This window comes from Chlamydotis macqueenii, chromosome 8 (genome assembly GCF_036417535.1).
Source record: "Chlamydotis macqueenii isolate bChlMac1 chromosome 8, bChlMac1.mat, whole genome shotgun sequence".
Taxonomy (NCBI): Eukaryota; Metazoa; Chordata; class Aves; order Otidiformes; family Otididae; genus Chlamydotis; species Chlamydotis macqueenii.
Window position 1 is genome coordinate 28781676 of NC_141563.1, and position 25664 is coordinate 28807339.

Consider the following 25664-nt stretch of genomic DNA (forward strand, 5'->3'; position numbering starts at 1 on the left):
TTCCAAAGGGGTCACGGTAGGATTCAGCAACGGAATGGAGTCATGTTCTACAGGCTGCCCAAACAGGAGACATTCGGGCAACAAGAGCAAACCCAGCACTACTTCAAAAGGACAGAGCAGGGTCTCTGGATTTAGTGACTTCCCACCTAGAAAAAAGTGCCTCTTCCTCACTGACATGAAATAAAGCATCCTGAAGGGATGCTTTCTAGGGATAAAACACCTAAAGAAAGCTGAACTCTCATAGAAAGATAAAAGATCTGAGGGAAAGATGCACCCGTGAGGAGAGACTGTTGGACCATCAGCTGAATCTGGACTTTTCATTTTGAAGCAAAGATCTAAGACCTGTGTCACTGAAACATCGCTCTTGTACCAGCGCTATCAGGTGCTCTCTGTTACCTCTCTTGCCTGGGAGGAAGACAGAAGGAAAAGCAGATGCTTTTAAAGCACAGTTCAAAGGAAAAAAAAAAAAAAACCTAACAAAAGAAAAAAAACAAAACAATCAAACAAAAAAAAAACAAACCCAAACCATTTGATATGAATATGGCAGATTTCCTTTGAAAGAAAGGTGAGTACAAATAAAGGGCCTGCCACCTGGTTTGGGTTCCCTGCTCTGTTCAGATTTCACTGGAACAGGAACTAAGACCCACCCTGTTTGTCACAGATCCGACTGTGCCAGGCATCAGCCTCACAGGGCACTGGGGAGAGCTGCATCTCTCGCCTCTCCACCAAAACGATGTTCCCCACCCAAAGGCCATTATAAACTCTTAACCATGGACCTCCACAGAAACTAAAAAATTACTCTGCAAGAGGCAGTCAAAACCAGACTACACCTGGGAGCAGAACAACCGACTTAAATCAATGCCTCTTCAAACTTCAGGACTTTTTGCTTCATGCATAAATGAAAACAGAAGACCACGAAATGTAACAGCGCAGATACTGTCCTGAACTCCCTGGCCCTCAAGTTACTTGATATCTTACGGTCAAAAAGATCACAGGATCCCATCCAGCCCTCTGTGCAGTCATATCTTCATTTTACCTCAAGAAAGCTGAGATCACAGGAGCCTCCAGAGACTGATAAAGCAATACAGCCACAGAAGAAGCAAGTACACTTAGACTTCAGCGACTTAAGTTGTCTTAAATCCAGTGTCACCCAGAGAAGTAAGGAAGTAAGTCTCTTTTTTTTTGATGTCACCAAAAATCAAGAGGAAAAAAACCAGACAGAACTGCTAAATGTGTTAAATCCATAACTTAAAACATTTTAATAAAAACAAAGTAAAATACATTTTGTAATCTGTCCACTGGCACATGGTATAAAATCTTTTAAATAACAACTTTAATATTAGTCACAAAATACAGTATATCGTATAAAAATAGCTGTATGCACACTGCTAAAAGATAATGTAAAACCACTCTGAATAGGCCATGCAAGACATTCAGCTTTGACCTTTCAGTTTCCAAGTGCTTCTTGGATCTGCTACTTTATTCCTTCTCATTCTGTTTGAGAGGGTTTTGTGCTGGGACCTGGGGCCTTCCTCCTCCCCCTCTCCACCCTGCACAAGGGTTTCAGAAATGGCTGGCAAGTTTAAGGTGCATCATGTCGGGCATCTCAGTGGCCCAATTTTCACAGCTTGCATTTCAGAAAGTGCTCAATAACCATGTCCTTTTCCATGGACACCTCATCTTGGTCAGGCAAAAATCTTCAGCTTTTCAGCCAGTACCCTTCCAAATTACTCCTGACCCCTGGTGCACCACAGAACTAAAACTGGAAGCCAAAAAGTGGACACCCAGCCCGACATCACTGCAAGAAGCAGCATGCAACAGCTGCATCACCATTTTTGGACAGTACCTCTGCATTTGATAATCTTAAATTATTCACACACCAAAATTCACTGAAGCCTGTCCATTCACATCAAGAACTCCAGGTAACACACAGAAAAAGACTTAAAAATACGGGTTTACAGAAAGTAAGGTATAACTGAGGATTGCATTAATATAGAAAGAAATAGATACTAAATATAAACTGTTATATAAACAGTCTGTTATACTGTGATTATCAGACTGAAGAATGTAACTGTCAGAGAAGGGGAAACAATGGACAAAAAAAAAAAAAAAAAAAGAGAGATGATATGGAGGACATTTTAGTTAAGAACAAAAAGATGTCAGATAAAGAAATAACACATCCTCAGCTTTCATCCCACATGCTCACACACAAACTATCAAACGGATAAAAAAAAGCAACCTGGTCCTCTTCATTTCTACAAGCCTGAGCGACCCTTGCACCTTTACAGTATCATCCTCGTACAACTTGAGCCCAACAAAAGTAACGGAGACAGAGATCCACCCAGTCATCATCTTTGTTTCCTGAGTCTACAAGAGAGAAGGGCACTGCTGGTTGAAAACAGTTCCTGCTGTTGACACTAGCAGCAGCACCTTGCAAGATGTGGCATCATGGAGAGCAGCCATAGGCAGGGAGAGATGTGATGCTCTGCCAGGCAAAGCAAGAAAAGTGGGGATTTTTTCTGATGTTTTCAAGTTTACATTTTAAAGCATTCTCTTCTATGAAGAAAATAAGGAAAGCTTAGTGATTTATCACCTCAGATAATGCAGCAGCAAACCCATCTTCTCCACTTTAAAAAGATCAGTTAAATTATCTTAATGCACCAAATCTGACAGGCAAAAAAACCATTCCCATAAAAAGCTGTCCCCTCAAAGTTGCAAGTCACATCACAAGAGCAAGCTTCTAATCAAAGAGTCAGAAGCAGAGAAGCTTTTATCAGCACTGAAAATCCAAATTAGAACATAGGCTGATCTTGCCAATCCATAGCAGGAAGGAAGTTTAAAAGGCTTTATGGGGAACTGGCTGAAAGTCACTGTTTTTGGTGGCGTGCATCATGGCTCTGCGCTTGGCAAGGCGGGACTTGGATGGAGGAGAAAGCTTCATGGAGCACACAGCATGGGCAACGTTCTCCTGCTCTGCGCTGAGTTCGTTCTCATGCTGAGACAACTGGCGGTTAAGGGCTATAGCCTCAGCAGCAAAAAGCGTCAGGTCTTTCGTGCTACTGTTCCTTTCAAGGGAAAAGGAGAAAGCAGTTTCAGTTCACACAGAGTCACTTCACCTGGTTACCCTCACAGCAGAATATCTATTTCCACGCAGTTGTATTGCTCCTATCAAAACATCGACATAGCAGGCAAAATGACCAGTTAATATTGCATCTCCCCTCATTGTGAGGACCAGCAATACGTAACAAAAACACTCTGGGATTTTGGAAACAGCCATAGTTCTAGTTCTCATTCTGCCAAGGACTTCTGATGTAAACCCAGGAACCCACTTGAGATGCCATGCTTAATTTCCACATGTTAAAAAAGGACAGGCATATGGGGCAACACTGATGTCTGTCTTCAGAGAACTACAATCCCACTACAACTGCACATCTGCCTTAAGGAAATGCATTTCTGATGGGAAGAACCACCTGGAATCACCAATGGCAGGCATGGAAATAGAAACAGAGATGTGTGACTCAAGGTCTCTGGCATACAGAATCTGCTATCAAATCACTTTAAATGAGGCTTGTCCTGCTCACAGTTAAATTGATACTGCAATTACCACCAACTACAGTGGAAGTCAGATCCAAGTGTGTGTATATGATGATTATTCATCCATCAGAAAGAAGTCTCTTTGGATAACACATGCCTTTATGCCTTTCTTCCTCTCCTGGGCAGCAAACTGCCAAAACCATCGTTTTTTCCTGTCTAAGATTAGCACTGCACCACAAGAATCCTCTCCAATGCTTTTTCCACAAACAAGCAAGATCAGATCATAAAGAAAAACCAGAGCTTTAATATTTCTGATGTTCTTAAAATTAGTGCTGCACATTTATGCAGTTCCACTCTCAATCAGGGATCTTTCCCTCTGATTTGTCACCTCCAATCTCTCCCTGTTCTTTCAGTAATGATTCTTGGCCAAGGTCACAGACATTTGAAAAAAAAAAAAAAATTACCTTTGAAGAACTTGAGGGGTAGGTAATCCCCTTTCAGGAGCCTGCTAGAAGAAGCAGTGAAGAAAAATTAGTTACATATTAGCAGCTGGGAACCAAGCTTTCCCCAGAGAGAGTGAAAAAACAGGTGACTCCCCCAAATCTTTACAACTGATGGATATTGCACATAAGCTAATTCACTGTGGGTTTACAAATCACTGTTGGTTTACAAATCACGTTTCATAATCCATCTCCCCTCACAAGAAAATATCACAGTTTGCAGGTATAAGACTAAAGGTTTGGAAGGTCTCCAAAGGGTTTAATCCCTTCTTTCCTGAACTGGGAACTAAAGCAAAAGAGGACACTGCTGTTCTTTTAAAACCACAGCTACCAGCATCCTGCAGTACTGTATTAAAGAGTAACATACTAATCTGTGTACTGCAGTGCTTGGTATTCACAAGAAAGCCATTTACAATGCATAAAGCAATAATTAAAATAACACTTAGAGCCTGACAGATTCATCCAAATATTTACCACACAGAGCTCCAGAAAGAATAATGCCACTGTGTATTGTTTAATTAATCAAGATAAGAGCACTAAAACACACAACGACTCTATTAAAAGTTCAGACAGGGAACAGCTTGTTTGTCACTTTAGAAAAAGAATAACCTTTAAAAAAAATATAAAGGTGGATACATACTCCTTGAACCCATGAATGTTGCAACACTTGAGCAGCGCTAAGTCGTTCTTTGGCATCACGAACCAACAACTTTGAGATGAGATCTTTGGCCTCAGAGGATATATGCGACCAGTCCTTGTCAGGAAATTCATACTTGCCTTCCTGAATGCTCTCAAAAAGCTTGTTCTAAGTAAAGGAAAATTTATGTGATTTAAATAGCAACTACAAAGCAGCCAAAAGACTTCTCAGGTGGGATTCTTGTCACTCAATTTTATCCCCCTAATGTGGTGGGTGACAGCTGAAACCATCCAGTCTCCTTAAGGAGTCAACGGAGAGTGACAGGCGGCTCCACAGCGTGACTCAGCATATCCCAAGAGGGATGCGATACATTGCCTACTGAAAACACCTCTCCCACCCTTTCTGTAACAGTGCAGCCAATGTACTCAGTTTTTAGAAATAATAAACTCAGGTCCTGCATGGAGGCTTTCCTGGGGCTCAACTTATGTGAGGAATTGTGGCGACTATCATAAACCAGACCAAGAATTACAGAATACAGAAGAATTGAGAGGTGGGGGAGAGGACGAGGAGAAACTCTGAGACCTCACATCAGGAGGAGAAAGAGGCAGTTGCCAAGTTGCCCAACCTTACTTTAGAAAGAGGTATCATCAACTTCTATATTACCACCCTCACTTCTCAGTGACAGCTTATCCTTCCAGATAACTGGCTGGGTTACAGACACCGCTCTTCGCTGCTGGCATTACGGCAAGTCTTACACCTTAAGCTAACGGGGCGAACTACACTTTCCCAAGTAAGCGCAGGACATGCGCATTCACCTGGCAAACTCTGCAGACTTCTCCTCTGTCCCAGCCACAGTCTGTGCCACAGTTGCCCACAAAAGGTGGGTAACCACTGAGCATGATGTACAGAATCACTCCCAGGCTCCAAAGATCACAGCGCTTATCATAGAACGTGGCCTCCTCCGTGAAGACTTCAACCACTTCGGGTGCCATGTATTCTGCAGACCCACACTAGGAAAATGAATTCAAGCAAGTTTTTATAGGGAGAGTCAAATCAAAACAAGACTCAGGTTTATCATTCTCCTCTCTTTATAGTAGGCAGCTTGGTCTAAAAGCAGAATCAGGCATCAGGGACTACTAAAGTTTACTGCTGGCTTTCACTGTAGGTTTCATTTTGTTAAGCCAAAACACAACTGTTGCATCCCTCAAAGGTTAAATAGAATTGCCAAGAGCTTTGGAACATTTTGTGAGCATACTGCACAGGACAAAATTAACACATTTCAGGTTTAAGAACTACAGAGACCTAACAGAAGGCAAAGGAGTTCCTACTGTTCTTTAGCAGAATCATAAGCTGTTCCATATGAATCTATGATCCTTTATAGAGGGTCAAAATACTAATTCACATATTTCAGGTTTTTAAATCTTATCCATTAGTTATCAAGCTTTTCAGAAAGTAAACAAGTATATGATGGGAGGCGATTTCTGTAACACACTCCTGCAAAACTATCAGATTTTTCTTTCACAGTAATGCCAAAAACATAGCACTGTATTTTTTTCAAACTAACGTGTATTATAAAGCCATACACTGATTACAGAGCTTGCACTGCACTTAGCTCAGGGGTCTCAGCTACACAACCCAAATATGGGGAAATGAACACAAAACTAAGGTTCAAACTCAGTCCATAAGCACACAAAAAACCTCCACAAAAAGCTTCCTCATTTGATGGGGTAAGAGAGAAACGGGATCAACCTGTTACTTTCTGACCAACAGGAGAGTTAACACAGTGAGTTCCGGTGCTTGTGTGTATTTGTTCTATGACCAGGTAACCAAGACAGTATTTATCACACATACACCCACTTGAAATGCACTATCCACCTCCGGGTGCAGCTGCAGTAAGGCCTTTGGAAGCACTCCTCTGGAGGTAAGAAAAAATTGTTTTATGGTAGAAAAGAGAAAATGTGAAGCCACAGCGGGTCTCTTACCGGTGTTGTTAATTCAGGAGTAGTTATTGGAGTACACGCACTGTTCAGCTTCACCCCACTACCAAGATCAAAGTCACATATTTTTACTGGTGATATCTAAAAACAAGGACAAAACAGTAAGAGGTCCAGAAGACTGGGACTAACGTAATATATATGAATACAGCACCACGTGGAAAACCCCAGAACAAAAGCCAAGTTGTTCTAGCACGAGGACTAATAAAACCCAGTCTCTAACAGCGATATTCCACTCCTTGCATTTGCCTCCTCTGTCCCAGCTGATTTTTTATTTGGCTAGACAAGCACCAGTACACATTGGGGCAGTTCAGGAACTACACGTAACATGACCAACTGGCCTGTAAATGTTGCTTCTCCATCTGGGTTCTGCCTCAGAACAGATTGCCCTCTTTAAGAACAAGTGGCTTTTTATCTTCTAGCCAGATGCTTACATTTTTACAGCTAACAGAAGAATTTAATCTCTTTTGGGCTTCAGTTCTATTAAATTTAGTTGAATATCACTAATGGATTCAAAAGTCTTCAAGAAGAGAAAGACAGAATGTGACAGCTGTGTTTGGAAACCAAGTTGAAAAAATTCACTTTAGAAGGTTAAGAGACCATAGTAGCACCTTTTCTGGAGATTCACAAAGGATGTTTTCAGGCTTCAGGTCCCTGTGAGCAATACCTAAACAAGAGTACAAACATCCATTAAAGAAGATATTCTCCTGTTCTACTTCTCATTACCTCTCTTTATTAGAAGGTGGCCTGAGAAATAGTTTACTACACAGGCCCCCCCCCCCTTAACAATACTGCAAATAACTGAATTTCACAGTGTGTTTGTTAAAAGTCACTATTGCATCCTGCTATGGCTTTATCATCGTTAAATGTACATGAGAGTCAGTCAAGCAAGTAAGAACCTGCTAACACTGTACCAGGTTATTAAGATGACTGACCTGTAGGCAAGTTTACTTGTGTACACAGTTTAGTCAAAAGATTTTTGTGCCTTCTACTGCAAGGTCCTTCTTTCCAGAAGAATCGATTGGTGGCTCGCTGAACTCCTACCAGCACAGACAGTACCTAAGACACTCTCCCCAGGAAAAAAAACCCCTGAGGGCTCAGTTGAAAACATCATCTCTTTAACAGTGAGGTACTCTTTACTGAAGTAAAATTAAAGGATTTGGTTGGAGGTGCAGAAGAAAAGGCCAAAGGAGAACAACCAAAGGACTTCCACATTCAACTGCTATCAGAACAGGCAAACCCAACAGGGAAACACAAAGTTATTGACCTGTTGAATTTACATGCAAAGGTGGCAGTTCTTCAAACGCTTAAATACACAATTTCTGGAAGTTCTCCATTTAATATGATGAAACTTAATGGGAAGGCAGAAAATGAGAACCAAAAATCAAATCAAATGAGCAGCTTGGCTGCAATTTAACTGCACTTTAGCTTTGCTTAAAAAAAAATTATACTCCAAGCACACTTGATACTACTTCAGAGTATGAGGAAAAAAAAAATCCCACCAAATTCTAGGTAAGGGAGTTTCTAATGTATTTTCTTTAGCAGACTCCACAAGATATGACTTAAAATATAACATTAAATAGCATAGCACAGCACTCATCTAAAGGAATCCGAGCTTTTATAATGATGCAGTTCATATTGCTCATGCGTAGAAGATTGGAAACATGACAAATGAAGATGGCCCATGGTGACATTTGCAGCAAGGCTGACAAAACTCCCAATGGTTGGCTGCAATATGAAACCCAACAGCACTTTTTTAGTATTATAGTTTGAATTCAAATGTCTGATTATATAACATTTTATTTTGCAGTTGCACACAGCGCTGAGAAGAGAAAATAACTGCCTTTAAACACTCCTCCAGTGGATTATTAGCAATAAAGCACACGTATCACAAGTGGGTGTAAGGCAGTATTATTATCCAGCTGAGGTTTAAACTACTCCTGGCAAAAGAATGAGAGTCCTCATTCAAATTTTTTTTTAAAGCATCTAGCTATAGCACTTCACTATTGAGCTGTGCAATAAAACTGCTTTAATTTCCTGTTACTTTAGTGTTCTGTATGATACTTACTAATTATTTTAACATCACATGGAAGAATCATAAAGAGAACAATAAAATGAAAGCAGATGGTGCTGTAGCCGATTCCACAAGCCACGTCCCCACTGTACCAATTCACAGCAAACGACAAGAAAGTGGATTGCTGCTCAAAAGCCATTTTAATGAATCACTCCCATCTTGTTTGGGGAAAAGGGAATTTAAACTAAAAGCTAAGAAAGAACTACAGAAAGATATTAGTTGAGTCAATGTCAAACTTCCTTGAACAGTGTTCCTACGCTTTCTGCTGTTAAGAAATCTACTACAGCCCTAACACATCAAGTAAGTATTTCTTCTCCACATGTTCAGCCCAAGATTGCTGTTCCTTATTTGCCCAATATCTCATAGTCAAAATCTTCTAAACATCAGTACTCAGAGTACACTCTCTGCAGGTTTAAAGTTGAGTTACTGCATAGATAGGCTATGAAGAGTACCAAAAACCTTAATCCAAACTAAGTTTTGTTCCACATGCAAATTAACTTCTCATAATACATTCACAACATGGGACAAGATCCATACTCCTCAGGTTTACCACTTTCTTTATTCCCTCTGCATTGCTTCAGATTTCTTTTTAATTGGTTCAACCTACTGAGGTATCAATGCTGTGATTCCAACTCAAGCATATACACAGTCCTGTGACTTACGGGTAAAGCCTGCAATTAAACATTCATTGAACTGGGGCCAGTATTAAATAACTTAGACAGCACACATAGATCTGTTGAGATCTACCTGGCTAATCAGAATGGCAAAATAAATGGAGAGAAAAACATATCTAAATAAATAACCAATAAACACAGCCTCCAATTACATACCATTCTATTCAGAGGCAGTCAGTGTAACATTAACTGAAGTTTCTTAACCTATGCAAGACCAGATAACCATGACATAGGATAAGATTTTAAAGGTATCTATTACATTCAACACAAATATATCCCCTGGTATGACTATAATGCACACAGATGTCTTGAAATGAAACAAAAGTACTCCCAAGCAGAAAAAGCAGCAGGAAAACATTTTAACATAAAAGAACTTCTATAAACAGAACTGCTTTTAAATCTGAGCAAATCCCAAATGAAATGAGGACACCTTCAAACAAGGACTATGGTTCACTTGCAGGTCTCTCAACCCAGCAGTGAGAGTCTAAATTGGGAGACCAAAAGCTACTACAAACAAAGAGGTCTTGTAACCAGCAGACACTCTTGGTAAAGAAAGAAAAGCATCTCTGTAGACCTGAAATAGGAGGAAATTAAAAAGTGTATTAGCTTCCTTTTGAGTAACCTTTACATGGTGGCTTAGGTAACACAAACAAGCAAACAGATTCAACCCTGACGTTAATTCTCCCTAGATGTTGATTTAACTTTTCTTCTTCAAAAGGCTACACCTTCTTAACACAACTGATTACATTATGAAAATAATACTATAGAGGAAAACAGCATAAGTCATCTGGCATTGCTGTACATAGAAACACTAGCAAAGGCTGCCTACTTACAGATAAAATATGCTCCATAACTTAAGTCTACAACATCAACTAGTACAGATGGACACAGCCTTCTTTTACCTTTTGTATGAAGAAAGTCCAGAGCAGAGGCAATATCTCTCACCACTTTGCTAGCTTCTCGTTCATTGAAGTGCTTCCGCTTTTGTATATGGGCCAGGATTGAACCTGTCAGAGCAATAGGTGAAAGGGAAAACCTTAGCATGAATGCTGCCTGGGCTGAGAAAAGGCTTTGTCAATACAAGGATAAAAACACACTAGCCATTACTAGTCTGCCACAAAGGGGGAACTGATCTTAGTGTGAACAGCACAAGAAGGAATTTAGAAAAGTTATTTGCAACTAACTCTCTGCCCTAGTGTGTTTACATGGCAGAAACTGAAGTGTCACAATCACATGTTTTATATGAAAAGAGCCTCAGAAAATAATGATGAACTAGCACCAAGTATCATGAATCCATAACCTCATTTCTTGTATTTTCTAACAGCCTTTCACAGTGGGCAACTTCCACAGACCAAAGAGGGGAATTACTATGAAGAAAAAGGTACAACTGGGCAGTTTCAATACTTAAGCATGGTACAAAATAATTATCAAACGTTGCAGCCCTCTAGTTCAGGCACACCGTGAGAAGCAATCACTTTTTACTGTCCCAGCACATGACTGGTCTGTTTCCCACACACTGTGAACACTAGAGACTGGCTAATAGCACTAGTAAACTCAAACATCAGCCAAGGACGTACACAGCACTTCAGCAAAACCCACCCTCCCCCATGTCACAGATGGCCATGCTCGAAGTAACACTCCTCATTTTGTGTAGTGTGACAACTGAAACTCCACAAGGAAAGTCAAGTATACAGGTTTTTTTTGTCTCAACACCATCAAAATAAAAAGACATTCTACCTTTAAATACACATTAAGACTCCCACTGACATCAAGGTAAGGCTCACACACCGACTTAAGGCAAAATTTGCCCAGGGACATGAAATCTGACAAAAGACCACTCCAATACGAACATACTGAAGGACTGGTAGCTTGTAGGCAGAGCTCCACTGGTATCCCTTTAACAAAGGGTAAAGAGAGGTTGGATTCCTTAACTTCTTTAAGTGAATTCCATCAATCTTCTCAAAAGATTAAAAATGTCTATAAACAAAACAATTAAACATGCTTCACAGAGATCCAAGCCCACTAAGTAGCCTTACTACTGTCTTCCATTTTCTTACCCAGAGAGGCATATTTTAAAAAGCAGTCAGGTAAAGAAATTCAAGAAGTAACTGTCATTTGTTATTAGCCCCCAATACAGTAAACATTTTATATCGCAAGTGATTTCATTTTTATTCTTCAGTTCTAGATGTGGAAGGAAACCTCCTCTTCTCTATGGTGACAATTCCTGTTCTTACATCAGCAATGCTGCTGCCACTCCTTCAGAGTGAGGATTCGGCGAGGAAACAGGGAAGACAGTCAAAAAGAATAAAGATGGAAAAAAGACTCTTCAGATATGCTTTGATATCACAAAAGACTCAGACATACACAGATATGCTGTGTCAGATGGGTGGGGGGAAGCCACTTTGGAGCAGGTTATCAGATGTCAATTACAGAAGGTTTCCCTTGCCAAAACCACCACTTTCTAGTTTGCTACAGATTTCTTAAGGACATAGAGTTCAAAGGGTTTTCCTGGTACAGTTGTTCTTTATACCTTTCGAAAGTAATAACAGTTCTTGAATGTTTCCATCCCTGTGGAAAAGACCCCAGACTTTGCAGGAAACAATAGTGAGTCACCTGAAGCGCTCATTTCACTCAGCAGGTTTATTTCAGATTACCTTTCTGAATAGAGTAGATGTTCCAAACTCTCTCAGGTAAGAATTATAACAATATCAATGAAAACATACTCTACAGACTTTACATTCAGCCCACGTAGAGGAATCTCACAAACAGAAAGAATAGCAGGGCACTCCTGCCACACTCGTTACCATCTCTTCAGTATTCACTGGAGAGAAAGCATCGCATAGCACCTCCCGAGATGCATTTCAGAGGGAAAAAAAAAAAAAAAAAAAAAAAAACAAACCACAAAAGGAGGAAAGGACTCTTAAATCACACAAGTTCAGCACAATAAGCTGTATTTTAACACTTTCAATTATAAAATGCTGTCAGGCAAGGATATTAAATGGCTTCTGCATATCATGCTGAACTGAACATAGCTAAATGGGAGCATAGCTAAAATGGGAGCAGAGCTCCTTCAGTTACCACAGCTATAGGAAAGCAAAGTTGAAAATGGAAAGCCCAAGTTATAGCCCAGCATTGCAGGTAACATCAGACTCAGAGTGGCATTACTAAAGTAAGGCTTGCACTGAAGATTTATGGTCTCAGTCTTGCCAGCCATGCTGCTTACATCAGAATCTGCAGTGCATCAGAAGCTGGTCTGACCCCTAATTCCCATTATTTCTTTCTTCAAACCCACATACCTAACACTTCAAACGCCAACATTTTTCAAAGAGAAAACCAGTCTCAGCCCTAGTTGACCATTGTACAAACAGTCACTAAAAGAGGGAAGAAGGTGTAGGATTTTTATCCTCCCCACAGCTGTGTGGGTGCACTGACAACTCTAGTCTCACAGTCAAAGGAGAGGGTTAACTAATGGAAGAATGTAGAGATGGAAAGCAAATAAATGCAGATTCATCCCAATTGAGCCCTATTACAGCTCATTTGTCAGAGAAGTCTGTGCATTAAGAGGAACAGTGTCAGAGGAAATCACAATGAAATGATGCAGTAATTTTAAGGGAAAGTAAACAAAGCTTTTATTCAAAAAAAAAAAAAAAGTCCTTCTCTTTTTAAAAAATTCTGCGTCTATACTCAAAGGATCTGCATTTCTTGCATTCTTGCACATATGATTTCCTACTGAAAACCAACTTGACCAGTGACAACAGATGATGTTCTGTGGACAGAAGTAAACTCCTACAGAAACTCAGTTTTTCTTTGAAGGGTGAGTCACATTTAACTCGTGGTTTTGCACAAACACGCAATTAATGGATACTGTAATTATGCTCAACACAGACAAGTGAGAAAGTCCACAAAGTGCTTGATGGAGCCTTCTTGTTCCCCAAATAAGAGTGTTAAATGCTGGAGATCAGTGACCACACATGCCCACTTGATTGGCCTTCAAACAGCCACAAACAGACAGCTTCACAATTACAGAAACCTGAGGCAGAAGCAAGATGTTTTTTGCAACAGTGCTCCGTGAGTTTCAGGAAATAAAGTCAATCCTACATCAAGGGAAAGTGCTACCAGATGCTGCACTAAGATCATGCGTAATACCTGATATACTGTGAGTCTCCCCTTGCCTGAAGGTACCGTGACCTACTAACTAGATTCCAAAGCTTCCACTTTAATAGAGCTGACATTTCCATCACTTAACTACAGCAAGGGATTGCAAATACATGACCAGTTCCACCAATACCATACTTGAAGCTTTGCACATTATTTCCTCTACTACTACTTTGTCTTAGAATTCTCAAGCATTTAAAATAAGCTCTTAATTTTCTACTTTAAAACACTGAGACAAACAGCACCAAGACAATTCAATAAACAAAGGCACAGTTACTGCACAGTACCTCCTCGCAGCTTCTCAAAGACAAGGTAGTATCTTGTGTCATCTTCAAAAAATTCTATTAACTCCAAAATGTTCCTTAAAAAAAAAAAAAAAAAAAAAAAGGGAAAAGAGGGAAAAACAGAAGAAACAGACACTAAGTATAAACAGAACAATTAAGAGTTTCAGCACAGATAATCAGGAAGTGCCAGAAGTAACCAAAAACGAAAGTGCTAATTAAACAAGTTCCTTTGGTTGCCTATGGCATTAAAACCACATTTCCAACTCACACTGAAATTTAAGTGGGAGAAATAGGCAACAGCAGACAGGATTGTGAAAGAGTTCTGCTACTGCTCAACTGACAGGAAGATAACTAGTAATAGGTTGTATTTAAAAGTTTAGAACACTGCATTTGTGCTGAAGGGAAGAACAAAAAAAAAAAAAAAAAATTAAATTGTCATTCTTCCTCTCTGGAAATCAGAAGGCAGAACACACAGGGCTCGGAGACCTGTCAACACATCATTAAATCCAGCACATTAGTTACCATTTTTAGACTAACTAACTCCTGTTCAGCTAGTGTACAGTCTTTGCAGCACAACAGAAACACCTCATGTTGCCTTGAGAATGTTAAGCACCTAAGTCAGATTTTTCTGTTCTTACAGTACACACAACATCCAAGTTCTGCACGTGGTCATGAGAGCTTGAGCTTTTCCATCAGTCATGTACTAGATGACCATATGCTCTTAACCACACACAGAGCAAAGATACAATCTGCTTCTCTATAGCACAACTTAAACTTGTTTACCAAACTCATGGGCTTGTTCTTAAATTATCATCAAGTGTTATACTAAAAAAAAATTGAAAAAAAAAAAAGGCTCAATATGTGCTGCACAGCTGTAGTACAGTTAATAGCTGTTGTATACATTCTGGATTAACAGAGACGCCTAAAGATGTTGCAGAATTGGCTAAATCTGATCACAGAGCATGCTGCCGCTGGCTGCATAGCCCTTCCCTCCTTTTCAGACAGGAGTAGCAGCTTCAAAAGTTGCTTCATCCTGCAGCTATGTGAAGTCAGCACACATCCAAATGAAAACTAAGTCAGCTTTTGGCTGATCTAAGAGTTTCAGTGCAAAAGCAGGAAGGCTGATACAAAGAGGAGGACAAACTACACATTAAGGAAAGGAACAGCAAGACTGTTCCTTTCAACAGCAGCTGCTATCAGGTCAGCTTTTGCTGATGGTGAAATCACAGGGGAGAATGTCAAAATGTTAATTCCTCATTCAGAAAAAAGCCACGCATCACTGAAGCACATTCAGGCTACACTGACCTGGTTGATAATTGAGTTACATGACTTTTAATTTGTAAATATTTCCCTAAATTTCACAGGTAAGAGAAGGGCAAATTCTTATTTTGAATAGGTTAAGTCTAAATTTTAAGGAGACTACTGCAAATCTCCTAACCTAGTCACACACAAGAGGCTAAAAAACGTGAAAAAAATATTCAAGATACTTTAAATAAACAAACAAACAGACACAAGACCCTATACTTACCTGTTACCCTGACACTGGTACAGCGTTTCTATTTCACGAAAAACCCGACTCCGACTATGCCCAGCATTTTTTTCAATGATCTGTGGAAAGAGTTAGAGCTCATATTTGAAAAATTACTGCAGAAACTGTGCATGTGGCTCTGGAATTAGGTAACTGGTCTAAAGCTTAAATTTCAGGCATGCCCACCAGAAAGAAACACTCCATCTTTGTTTAATTTCTCATCTGTCATTAATTTACAGTGTCAGCAGAGCTCTGTAAGGCACTCAAAGGACAACAGAAATGAGGACAGGAAGAGAAGAAAGGAACTAAATCCACGTTACACAGTCACTGACCAGTTCCCGCAAGCTTTTTCTTGCGCCATTTTAACTCTGCAATGTGCAGAAAAGGATATCCTTTTACGTTTTAACAAAAATAGATGAGTCACATCAGACAGTGAACAGTCAAAAATAAGAAATCTGTCATTACAGGCATTTAGGTACAAAGTAAAAACAAGAGTTTGGTCCATAGTGCAAACTTCGTGGAGACCCAATAACGGGACCTAACATTAACGTTAAAGAAAACATACTGCCATCAGAAGTCACGTTCCTTCACACACTCCTCAGAGTGAAAGAGAACAAGGACAAGGGCTTCCGACAGAGAGCAAGACTGAATGATTGCTACGGGAACCGAAAGCTCAATGACATTACTACAAATACTACCACCATCCATATCCAGTATCGGTTTCTCATTTTTTCAGAGGTCTCCAGAATGGGCAATCATTCTCTACACGGAACTCGTTATCTGATCATGTCTAATTCATAATGTAGCCATTTGTTTATTCCAGACTTTCAACTTGAGCAATTCTACAGTGTACTCACAAAATTACAGCATCTATATGACTAGATTTTTAAAGGAGCTTAAAATTTTGTGCCTAGAGTTTTTGCAAAAGAATCAAGCATAAAGCTTTCCTACTATTATTATTATTTGTGTTTGTAATTAAATGGGGGGCTCAGGGTAACCACAAATCTGTAAATGGGCCCTAACACTTAATATAACAGTATTACAGAAGATTCACCTCCATCAAAAAATAAAAGAAATCCTTACATGAACTAATGGCCGTAACTGGTGCTCTCTGGACTCCAAGCAGCATTCTCCAAACCTTGCATTATTTGCTAGGCCACGCTAGGTAATGACTCGGCCATTTCTTTCATAAAAAGAGAGTAAAACTAGTAGGACTACAATGAAATCAGGACACGAGAAGAAAGCTTGCCCTGAGACCTAACCATCACACAGTCATTTACTGTTTGTGAATTCTGTCTGTGGCTGATACACCAGTTCACTCCAGAGGGACAATTCTTAAGATGACAGATATATCAACGGTTATAAAGCAAGCTCATTTCAAGCATCAAAAATGTTCTAAAAGCTTTTGCTATTACCCACTCTATTACAAGTTTTCACTGAGATACTAGGAGAGGGAAGACACGTTACAGGTAGAAGTGATGCTGCTTTTATTCTATACTTACTTTTACTGCGTATTCTTTCCCAGTTTGGAGGCTGACAGCACCCTGAACTTTGGCATATGCTCCCTCACCAAGCAGCTCAGCAGTCAGTTTGTACAAGTCTGCCAAAGAAATTCAACAGAAAGGACACATTAGCCAAAGAATTTCAGTGAATAACATCAAGACAAGCTATTTATCTGAGGAGCATCCCTCATACGACAGAAACTGAAAAAATTCCCTTGGTAATGAAAACAGAAAATAGATTTATGCACTATTATAGTAGATGTGCCAGCCTTAATTATGTCTCATTTTTCACTTCCCCCTCTTCAAGTTCCAGGAAAATTTAAAGTATATTTCATTCCAGCATCAAAATTACAAGTTTGTTCATACAAGAAACATTTTATATCTCAGCAACTGGTATGATCACATCCACCTTCCCTGTCTTCACGTAAAAATCAGACCCAATTTTTTCAGGTGAAGAACATTTCACTCCTCAATCAGAAAATACCTGCCACACAAATCTACATGCAGAAATAGTAGTTTAAGTATAACTGAAATTTGAATGTTTAAACCTAGAAGACTGCTACTGTCTGGATTTGCAATGTACCTTACAATGCTACTTGCCCACTAGGAAGTTTTCTACTAGTCAGCTTTGTCACACTGAACTGTATTTTACCTACAATGCTTCACAGTACTTGTGCTCACATCTATCCAATCAAAACATTTTCACATTAGCACTGTTCCTACTAAAAGAGAAAAAAAAGAAAATAGATTATCAATAGGACTCAGACTTCACCACTGAGAGAAAACAGACTGAAGACCGAAACATCGAGGATAAAGAAAAACAGAAACGTTAACTTATAATTTTTGCCAAAAAGCAATGTTTAGCTAAGAAAACTGAGAATGCAGAGGGAAAACAGACCATTACCATTAAAAGCTTAGAAGTTGCCACCAACCTTCAAACTTCCCAGGGACATGATCTGTGGCTCTGGTTCTTTTTTTCTTTTTCCTTTTCCCACTGTCTGCTATGGGGAGAGGCTGACTGCTGACCATCTCTGTGTGGCAGAACATAAAGATGCCTTTAACACACAATGGATTACTTCAGGAGAAAATGAACGTGCTCTTGTGTGTTTATGTTCCTAAGCTATCCAAAAGTTTCTCTGCTTGTCTTCATCACAGGCTGCCACCTTTCCCCCAACTATCAGATGAAACCAAAAAAGACAATTTGAGTGCTAATTAACAGCTCTGGGGAGGTTTGATAAACAAATGTAAAAACAGAAGTAAATAACTATGCATCTATACGGAATACTCCTCTCACAGCACAGTAAAGCAAAGCATGGGAATAACCCTGTCAACAGCCACCATGAGCTATCCACAACACAACAGACGCCCCGATGCAAGACAGCACTTACAGCACTCACACGGGCGCTATTCTTTGACCTATTCTACTGTTTTACAAGTAGATTTTTTTCAAGTCAGCTTAAGAAAATAAGCTTCCAAAACAGGAGGAAGGTGTGGGGAAGTTTCAAACAACCTGGTGAAGCAAATCAACTACAGGAGTTAACAGGTCAAAGGAGCAATCTAGGTCAGTTTACACTACAAAAAGGCCAGAAAAAAAAAAAAAATTTCTCACAGAAACATAACGTGCCTTTCCAAACCACAGATCAGTAGATAACTTATGCTCCAAAATCAGCATTGTTTACAGCATTTAGATATCTTTTTTTTTCCTGCAGTACTAGCTGCAGATGTTACAAGAGCTTAGTGAAAGATAACAATTCACTGATACAAAATAATGCAGCAGAAAAACACATGTGCATATTCTTATGGAAGGCCTAACTAAAACCTTTGCCATACACTTCCTCTGCCAGCGGCTGCTTCACACAGCTAACCTATCTCCTATCTCAGAGAAGGCTGGCCTTTGACAGCAAGTTCCAGCTCTCCTCGATTTCAATCCGACCTGTGTTAGAAGTTATTCAGAATTGGGATTGAAATGATACATATGAAGCTGTTCAGAAATAGAGCTGCTCAGCTTGAAAGAGGTGCTTGATTTCCAGAAGATGCCAAATAAGTCATTTTAATGACCTGACCTTCTGCAAGTCAACAAGTCATACACAGACTGTTCTATTCCATTTCAAATATCACACTGTTTTTGAGCTTGTAACAGACTAAAAGTTAGCAAAAGATGGGATGAATCCTGCATCTTAGCACAGCTGACATTTCTTCACAACCATTTCCTGCACTCTAGCAGTTAGCTATGATATTTACAGTCTGGTGTTTAGTAACTCACTACTCACAGTTCCCTTTAGTCTGACTCAATTCCTAAATTACAGAGAACTGCTTCCTTGAAACCAGGAAGTTCACTAGTCATGTGTACAGAAACCAAATTACTGCAAAGGTGATGTTTTCAACGAATAGACTCGACCAAATTTGCTATCAGACAGGCATTAAATGTTTGCTATATTAGATTCTTATTACCTTTCTGGTCTGCTATTTCACATCATTGTGTAATTCACTTCTGTCAACACAGCTTTTCCTTTAAAGGTATCACAGTTTCATTCTCATTCTTCACTTTGTTATAATGAATCAGTACTTTACTGTACCAGTAGCAGCTGGTATGACAAGAAAATGCCTTTAGCCCAGCCAAATGCTTTAGAGGTTTTTCAAGCTTTCAGAGACATGTTGGTGTTTCTGTGACTGTATATCAAAGAGTTTCTGATGACACTGAAAGACAGCATGCCTCAATCATCCAAGCAATGCTGAGGCGTTTTGCATACTGCAGGACTAGGTGGTGACAATTCCTCATTCAGAGGCTCTGAGGAAGCTCACTCTGCCAGACAGAAAGCTCAGAGACTGGATGAACACCTCTGGAGGGAAATGGCCCATGGACACGTCAAGTCCAAGAACGTTTAACTGTTATCATTTTAAGGTCATTTTTCAATGCGGCCCAAAGTTTTGAAGCCCTGCTTCCACCAAACCAACTTCTCCACCCACTTTGTGATCTATTCCGGCTGAGTACAGGGAGGTGGGAGCAGAATGCTACTTGGTGTTCAGAGCAGACTAGCCAAACCTTTGATAAAGAGCACTTTTTACATCCCCCTCAACTCTAACAGTCAGACTGTTCTCTAATAACTACTGTCTGAGTAGCAGTCAGAGAAAAGCTGAAGATATTGGGAACAGTTGAAATTCTGATCTGTCCTCCTCCAGTCAGGTCAGGATTATTGCTCACAGGATAACGTAACGCAGCAAAATCCATACTGCAAGCAAAAAGAGAGCAAGTTTCTGTCTTAGATACAATTTTGTTGAAGCCCTGTAATTTGTTATCATCATCATAATTCAGTATTGAGGCAATATGCAACGTACGCGTTATTCAGAGCCTGTGTGGGAAGGTACAGTTAAAGTCTTTCCCTTTTGCTATTGTGGTCTCTACAACTCTCTTCAAAAGGATGAACAAAAGCATTTATTGTAAAGAAGACATGCAAACAATGCCAAGTGAAGAAGAAAAGGAACAATTACCACAAGTTTCACTTCATCCAGATCTTAAATCACCTTTCATCTTCCTTTCAAACACTGCATATACAAACATGCCAAAACCCACTACCCAGACATAACTCCCCTCTCATTCTAGACTGCCTCCCAAAGGAAGAAAGGGTCTATTTTAGAAAACAAGCACACACACGTACAGGAAGCACTGGGGAACACAGTACAGATGCCTTTTTCTATTAAGAAGATACCTTTTTTGTGCGTTTGAATTCAACGGAAGAAAGCAGTTTAAGCAGAGAGTCCAGGTACCACCACCTGCTTCAAAACTGGGTCTTGCTTGAGCCAGGTTGTTCTGCAGCTGAAAAGGAACACAATCACGTTTATATTCCGACATCACATAAACGTTGTTACATACATGCAGGTAGTGCCCAGAGTCTCAAAAGATTGCAAGAACCTGTTGTGCCGGGCTTCATGTGAGCACACAGCAAGAGCACACCTCTGCATTAAAGACTTCATAACTCTTAAGAACAGAATGCGAAACACAGTGGTATTTCCAGCGCTCCAGTCATTTCAACTGAAGAGAAGACCCCTCGTTCCAGTCTTGCTAAAACAATCGAGGGACTTACGGTGTTCATTACTTCTTGTTATAACATTGCATAATATAACATGTTTAGATATAAAATACAGAATTACTGTTAATGGACAAAAATTTTCACTCTCCTAATCTAGATCAACACTCAGCCAAGACAGAGCACCACAACTACAGCCGTAACAGAACCAAATTCAAGTATATCTTGAAACCGGTCTTGAAGGCAGCCAAACAGGCTCCAACAGACCAGGAGCATGAGAAGGCATTTTCCACAGCCAAAAGTCTCCTGAGAACAGGTACCACTAGTACTGAATTCACTCCTAGCAAGCGGCAAACAAGGCAGTGATGTTCAGGTAACACCATCTGAAGAAAGGAAGAATCAGGAGCCTCACACAAAGCCTTCTGTGGATTCACAGAGGACAGCCTCAACCTGGAATTCAATAGATGAAACAAACTCAAAGTTGATGTGCTGGCACAGCATGTTTTCAGACCACTGAGGTGGTACCTAAACAGCTGCAATTACAAATATATTACTGTCCCATAGATACTGTAAAAGCAAAGGCTTTTTATTCAGACCAAATAAAAGTCCACCGAGATCTCTGATAAGGCTCCTCTAATTGAGATTTAAAAATACTATGTTGACTAACAGAACAATAGGCAGACCAGTATGCACATTCTGAACAGCAAGCAACTTCTCTGTTGACTTACACTTATTTTCAAAGCCACTGTTTACTTGTTCAAACAGCTACTGACAGACTCAATAAAATAGGCACAAGTAAGTCCCTTGATTCCAAAAGCAGGACATAGTAATGACTCTCAGACTTCAAATGTAAAAGTGTGAGCTCAAACCCCCACCCCCTAAAAAAAAAAAAAAAGTTAAGCCACTGTAAAGTTTCAGACATCCAGAGTTTTGGACAAAGAAACAAAATGGAAACAGACTTCAGTCGCATTTTCTTCCCAACTCAGTTGCTCACATGGTTCTTGGACCCTCCCTTCTCCAGCAACACTTTGATTCCTGTAGATGTGGCTCATAACGAAACAGGACTAACTCAGCAGGTGCTGATTCGGCCAAAATCTGCTAGTTGCAGGAAGCTCAGAATCATCAAAGTTACCTTTACAAAGTGACTACATAGTGATGAATTGTGCTTGTAACATTACAGTTCAAGAGAAACACAATTTGGAAAGGAAGGATGCCCAATTCTTTAAGACAGTCCTGTGCCAAATCCACAGGCAGATTATTTAATACTCATTCTGTACTGCATTAAGTAAGATTAATTTCAAATTGTAAGAAGTGAGCATTCTTGCAGGTCATTCATCATCACAGTAGTTTACCGTAATTCCTTCTTAGCTGTCAGAGTTACCGTCTCATTCCACCTACAAGAAAACTTTTAGTATCATTTAATTCATTCATCTGAATTATCCATGAAGGAAGAAGAACTTAAAAACATTCCAACATCTTCCCCATAAGATACAGGGGTATAAACATTTTAAAATGAACAGCTGAAAGTCCACAGGAAGCCCAAGCAATCTGATTTCATGAAAAAGCAAGTCTGAGAAAAATTATCAATTTTGCCTCATTGCAGAGGCACTGCTGTAACACCTACAGAGTATAACAGCTGGCACCATCCTTCTAAAATCCCTCACTCTGCAGAAAAGGTTACAGCAACCTTTTTCTTTACCTTTGTACTTGTCTCTGTGATTCATTTTTGTCACACTTTTAGAAGACCAGAGTCACCTTATCTTCATTCAAGGCCAGGTTGGATGAGGCTCTGAGCAACCTGATCTGGTTGGAGATGTCCCTGCTCCTTGCAGGGGAGTTGGACTGGATGGCCTTTGAAGGTCCCTTCCAACCCAAACCATTCTATGATCCTGTACATGCAAGTTGCAGAGCCTAAATTTTCATCCTCTCAGCTAGCCACTTCCCTTGCAAACTTAGCATGGGGTTTCTGAGGTTCTGAGTCAAACCCTCCAGCAATGGGTGGATCTCACTTTGCAGGATAGCACATAAAGTCACTTCAAATAGATTACTCCCACCCCAATTTATTACTTCACCATGATTACTACTAGGAAAGCAGGGAGAACCTTCACGGTGAGGAGAGCACACAGCACTCCTTTCCCTCTCCTGTTGGGAGAAAACAGCGTATTTTAGCACACATGCTGCAGACGTGGCAGCTGTCGCTGAGGTCTGCCTGTGTTTACACGGATACACATGCATTTTTTTAAAAGCATTAGCTATCATTCAGAATGGCAGCAAAAGAACTGCCATCATCCCCATGTGAAAGAAAAAGGCAAAGAAGACAAGCGTGCTGACCCTGCTACGAGTTAACAAGAGAGGGTAACAAATGAGACTGAAGGTGGCTTAAAAACACACAGTAATTTTTTAGTTTCTTGTTCTAGGACAACATGCCTCTGAGGCAGCCACACGGATGAGAGGACATAATAGAATGTATTTCACAGGGCTAACAAATAAATGCAAATGGTAAGCCTTGTCGGGAACAACACGGCATACACGCTGGTTATCGCACTGAAGACCATCTTCCCTCCTTCACACAGAGCAGTACAGCCAAACAAGGTATTTAACACCACTGACCACTGGAAGACAGTTCATATTTAAGAGTTCCCATCACAGTGCAGCAGGAACTTTGCTGGAAAATTATTCAAAACTCCAGATCACGCATATTCTAAATGAGAAAAGTCCTTGCAATAGTACTTTGACACAACTACTCAAAGCTTCTCTAACCCCTAGAGCACTTTTAAATTAAGAATACATAAAAGGCAAGTAAGATCTGAGGGCCACTTACTAAACAGTAAGCTGCTTACTCTCTTCTACATCTGATGGCATCAAAAACTCTCAGAAGACTCTCTCTGCATCGTCAATTAGCTCCTCTAATCCTGCTCAGCTCCCTTGATAGTTTTCAAGTCTAAACCAAAGAGAAAAACTTCTTACAAGACAACTTTTAATTTCATACAGATACAAGATAAGCATTTCCTGCTCCACACCCCACAAACGATCAGATAATGACATCTGTCACTGGAAGAAAAGCTACACAACATACTCCTGTATTAGCAAGCAGCCTTGTTCGGAGAAGTTAATCTGACTAAATGTGGTTTTAAAGTCTGAAGCAAGACTGAATTTTCTCCTTTTCCCCTCCTCTGTACTTTCAACTCTAAAATTAATAGCCATTACACTCCAATGCATTTTTAGATTTGATGTCACATAAAATTTGTACCGGTGTCTTAACATTTGTTACTAGGAAGGTACTGGAAGGCAACAGGAAATTCCTCATAACAGTAAATAAATTTTCTGAAAGCATTAGAGAGTACTGATACAGCACCCATACCATGAAATAATGCCGTGATGGATAATACTCAATGGCAAGAAACCTTCAAGAGTCCAAGGCACCCAAATCCACTTTAGCTGGAAGGCTGCCAATACCAAACCCAATTACCTTTAGAACTGCAGTGGAAGAGGTTCAGCTCCACAAGTGCATTTTGCCTTTCTTCCATCCATCACCTGGAAGGCATGAAGAGCAGCTCTGTTTTGAAAAAAAAAAGGTTAAAAAGTCAAACTCTAGTTCTTCAAAGTTTATCAGAGCATATGCCAATCTTTCCAAGGTAATTGTAGGGCATAAATTTGGATGAAAAAGAGGCTTTTATAAGCAGTAAGCTTATAAAAGGGGAAAAAAAAAATCAAAAGGGTGGTTTATTTCTAAACAAATCTGACACCTCACAAACAAGTGCCAATGGCATCAGGGGAACGGGCTAATTTTTGACTATCACACGCACTGCTGAAACCGGCAGCCGAGCTGTCACCAGGTCTGTACCGCTGCCTTGTGTTTGCTTCTCTTCCTTCTGATCTGCCTCAGAAGGTCACCCCAGTCACACCAACGGATACCGGAGATGTAAAGTCTGGATTAACTCTAGACAGATTTTCAGTGTTCCCAGGGGCTGACAGGTTTCATTGTTTTATGACAGATGAATGACACATGAAGAACTAAAACATTACTTGTGATCAAATCTAAGAACAGGTTCATTCACCTTCACCTGCTCTTCTCTGTCCCAGCAATATCCTTAATAGCAAGCAGCCACCTTAGGAGTTTATAGACTTACCACTCTTTATTAAAAAAACACACAAGGTATGAAATAGAGCAGTTTAAGCCTTCGGGGAACAACCAGCTCCAAGCACAGGAAACTCCCAGGTTCTGCTGAGAGGGCACCGAGACCCGAAGCTGCGGCCGGGCGCGCTACAGGCATTTTACCGCCTTCCAGCTATCCCCAGCCACCGGCACCAGTCCCAGCAACCAGGGCCGCCACCGCTCCCGGCGCCCTTGTCCCCCGCGCCTCGGAGGAGCCCGGACGAGCCCCGGTGAGGAGACCCGCGCTCGCAGCCGGGGGAGCCCGGCAGGCGCCGACCGTTCCCCTTCAGGGCTCCCCTCAGTCCACCGAGGCAGGGAGGGCGATGGGACGCGTCCCACTCACCGCCACACAGCCATCCCAACGCCCTCACCTCCATAGCAAGCGCCAACGACCCACGGCAGGAGCGCCCCCGGCTCCCAAAACTGTCCCCCCCCGGTGTGTGGAGAGGGGAGAGTGCGCATGCGCAGCACCGCCCCGTGCGAGCACGCCCGGCCAGCGGGTGCCCACCCTCTATGCGCATGCGCCTCAGGAGAAGACTCCCCATTCCCTTCCCGCCCGGGGGGTCGCAGCCCGGCGGGCGCGCAGGCGCAGTGCGGGCGG

General features: G+C 40.7%; 1 protein-coding gene across 2 annotated transcripts; it reads right to left on the bottom strand.

Moving 5' to 3' along the window:
* Window positions 1–1231: 1231 nt before the first annotated feature.
* MKNK1 (MAPK interacting serine/threonine kinase 1) lies at window positions 1232–25529 on the bottom strand. Of its 2 annotated transcripts, XM_086753528.1 has the most exons (14): window positions 25435–25529; window positions 24377–24463; window positions 20590–20696; window positions 17815–17913; window positions 16883–16980; window positions 15381–15460; window positions 13856–13929; window positions 10316–10420; window positions 7277–7332; window positions 6654–6749; window positions 5487–5681; window positions 4675–4839; window positions 3999–4042; window positions 1232–3065 (listed from the first exon to the last, which is right to left on the bottom strand). In XM_086753528.1, exons 4-14 carry the CDS (start codon window positions 17909–17911, stop codon window positions 2837–2839), a joined length of 1239 nt encoding a protein of 412 aa, XP_086609654.1. In that variant the 5' UTR covers window positions 17912–17913; window positions 20590–20696; window positions 24377–24463; window positions 25435–25529; the 3' UTR covers window positions 1232–2836. The 2 variants fall into 2 exon arrangements, with proteins under 2 accessions (XP_086609654.1, XP_010113590.1); XM_010115288.2 differs by lacking the exons at window positions 20590–20696; window positions 24377–24463; window positions 25435–25529 and having other exon boundaries at window positions 17815–17929.
* Between the last annotated feature and the right edge of the window lie 135 nt (window positions 25530–25664).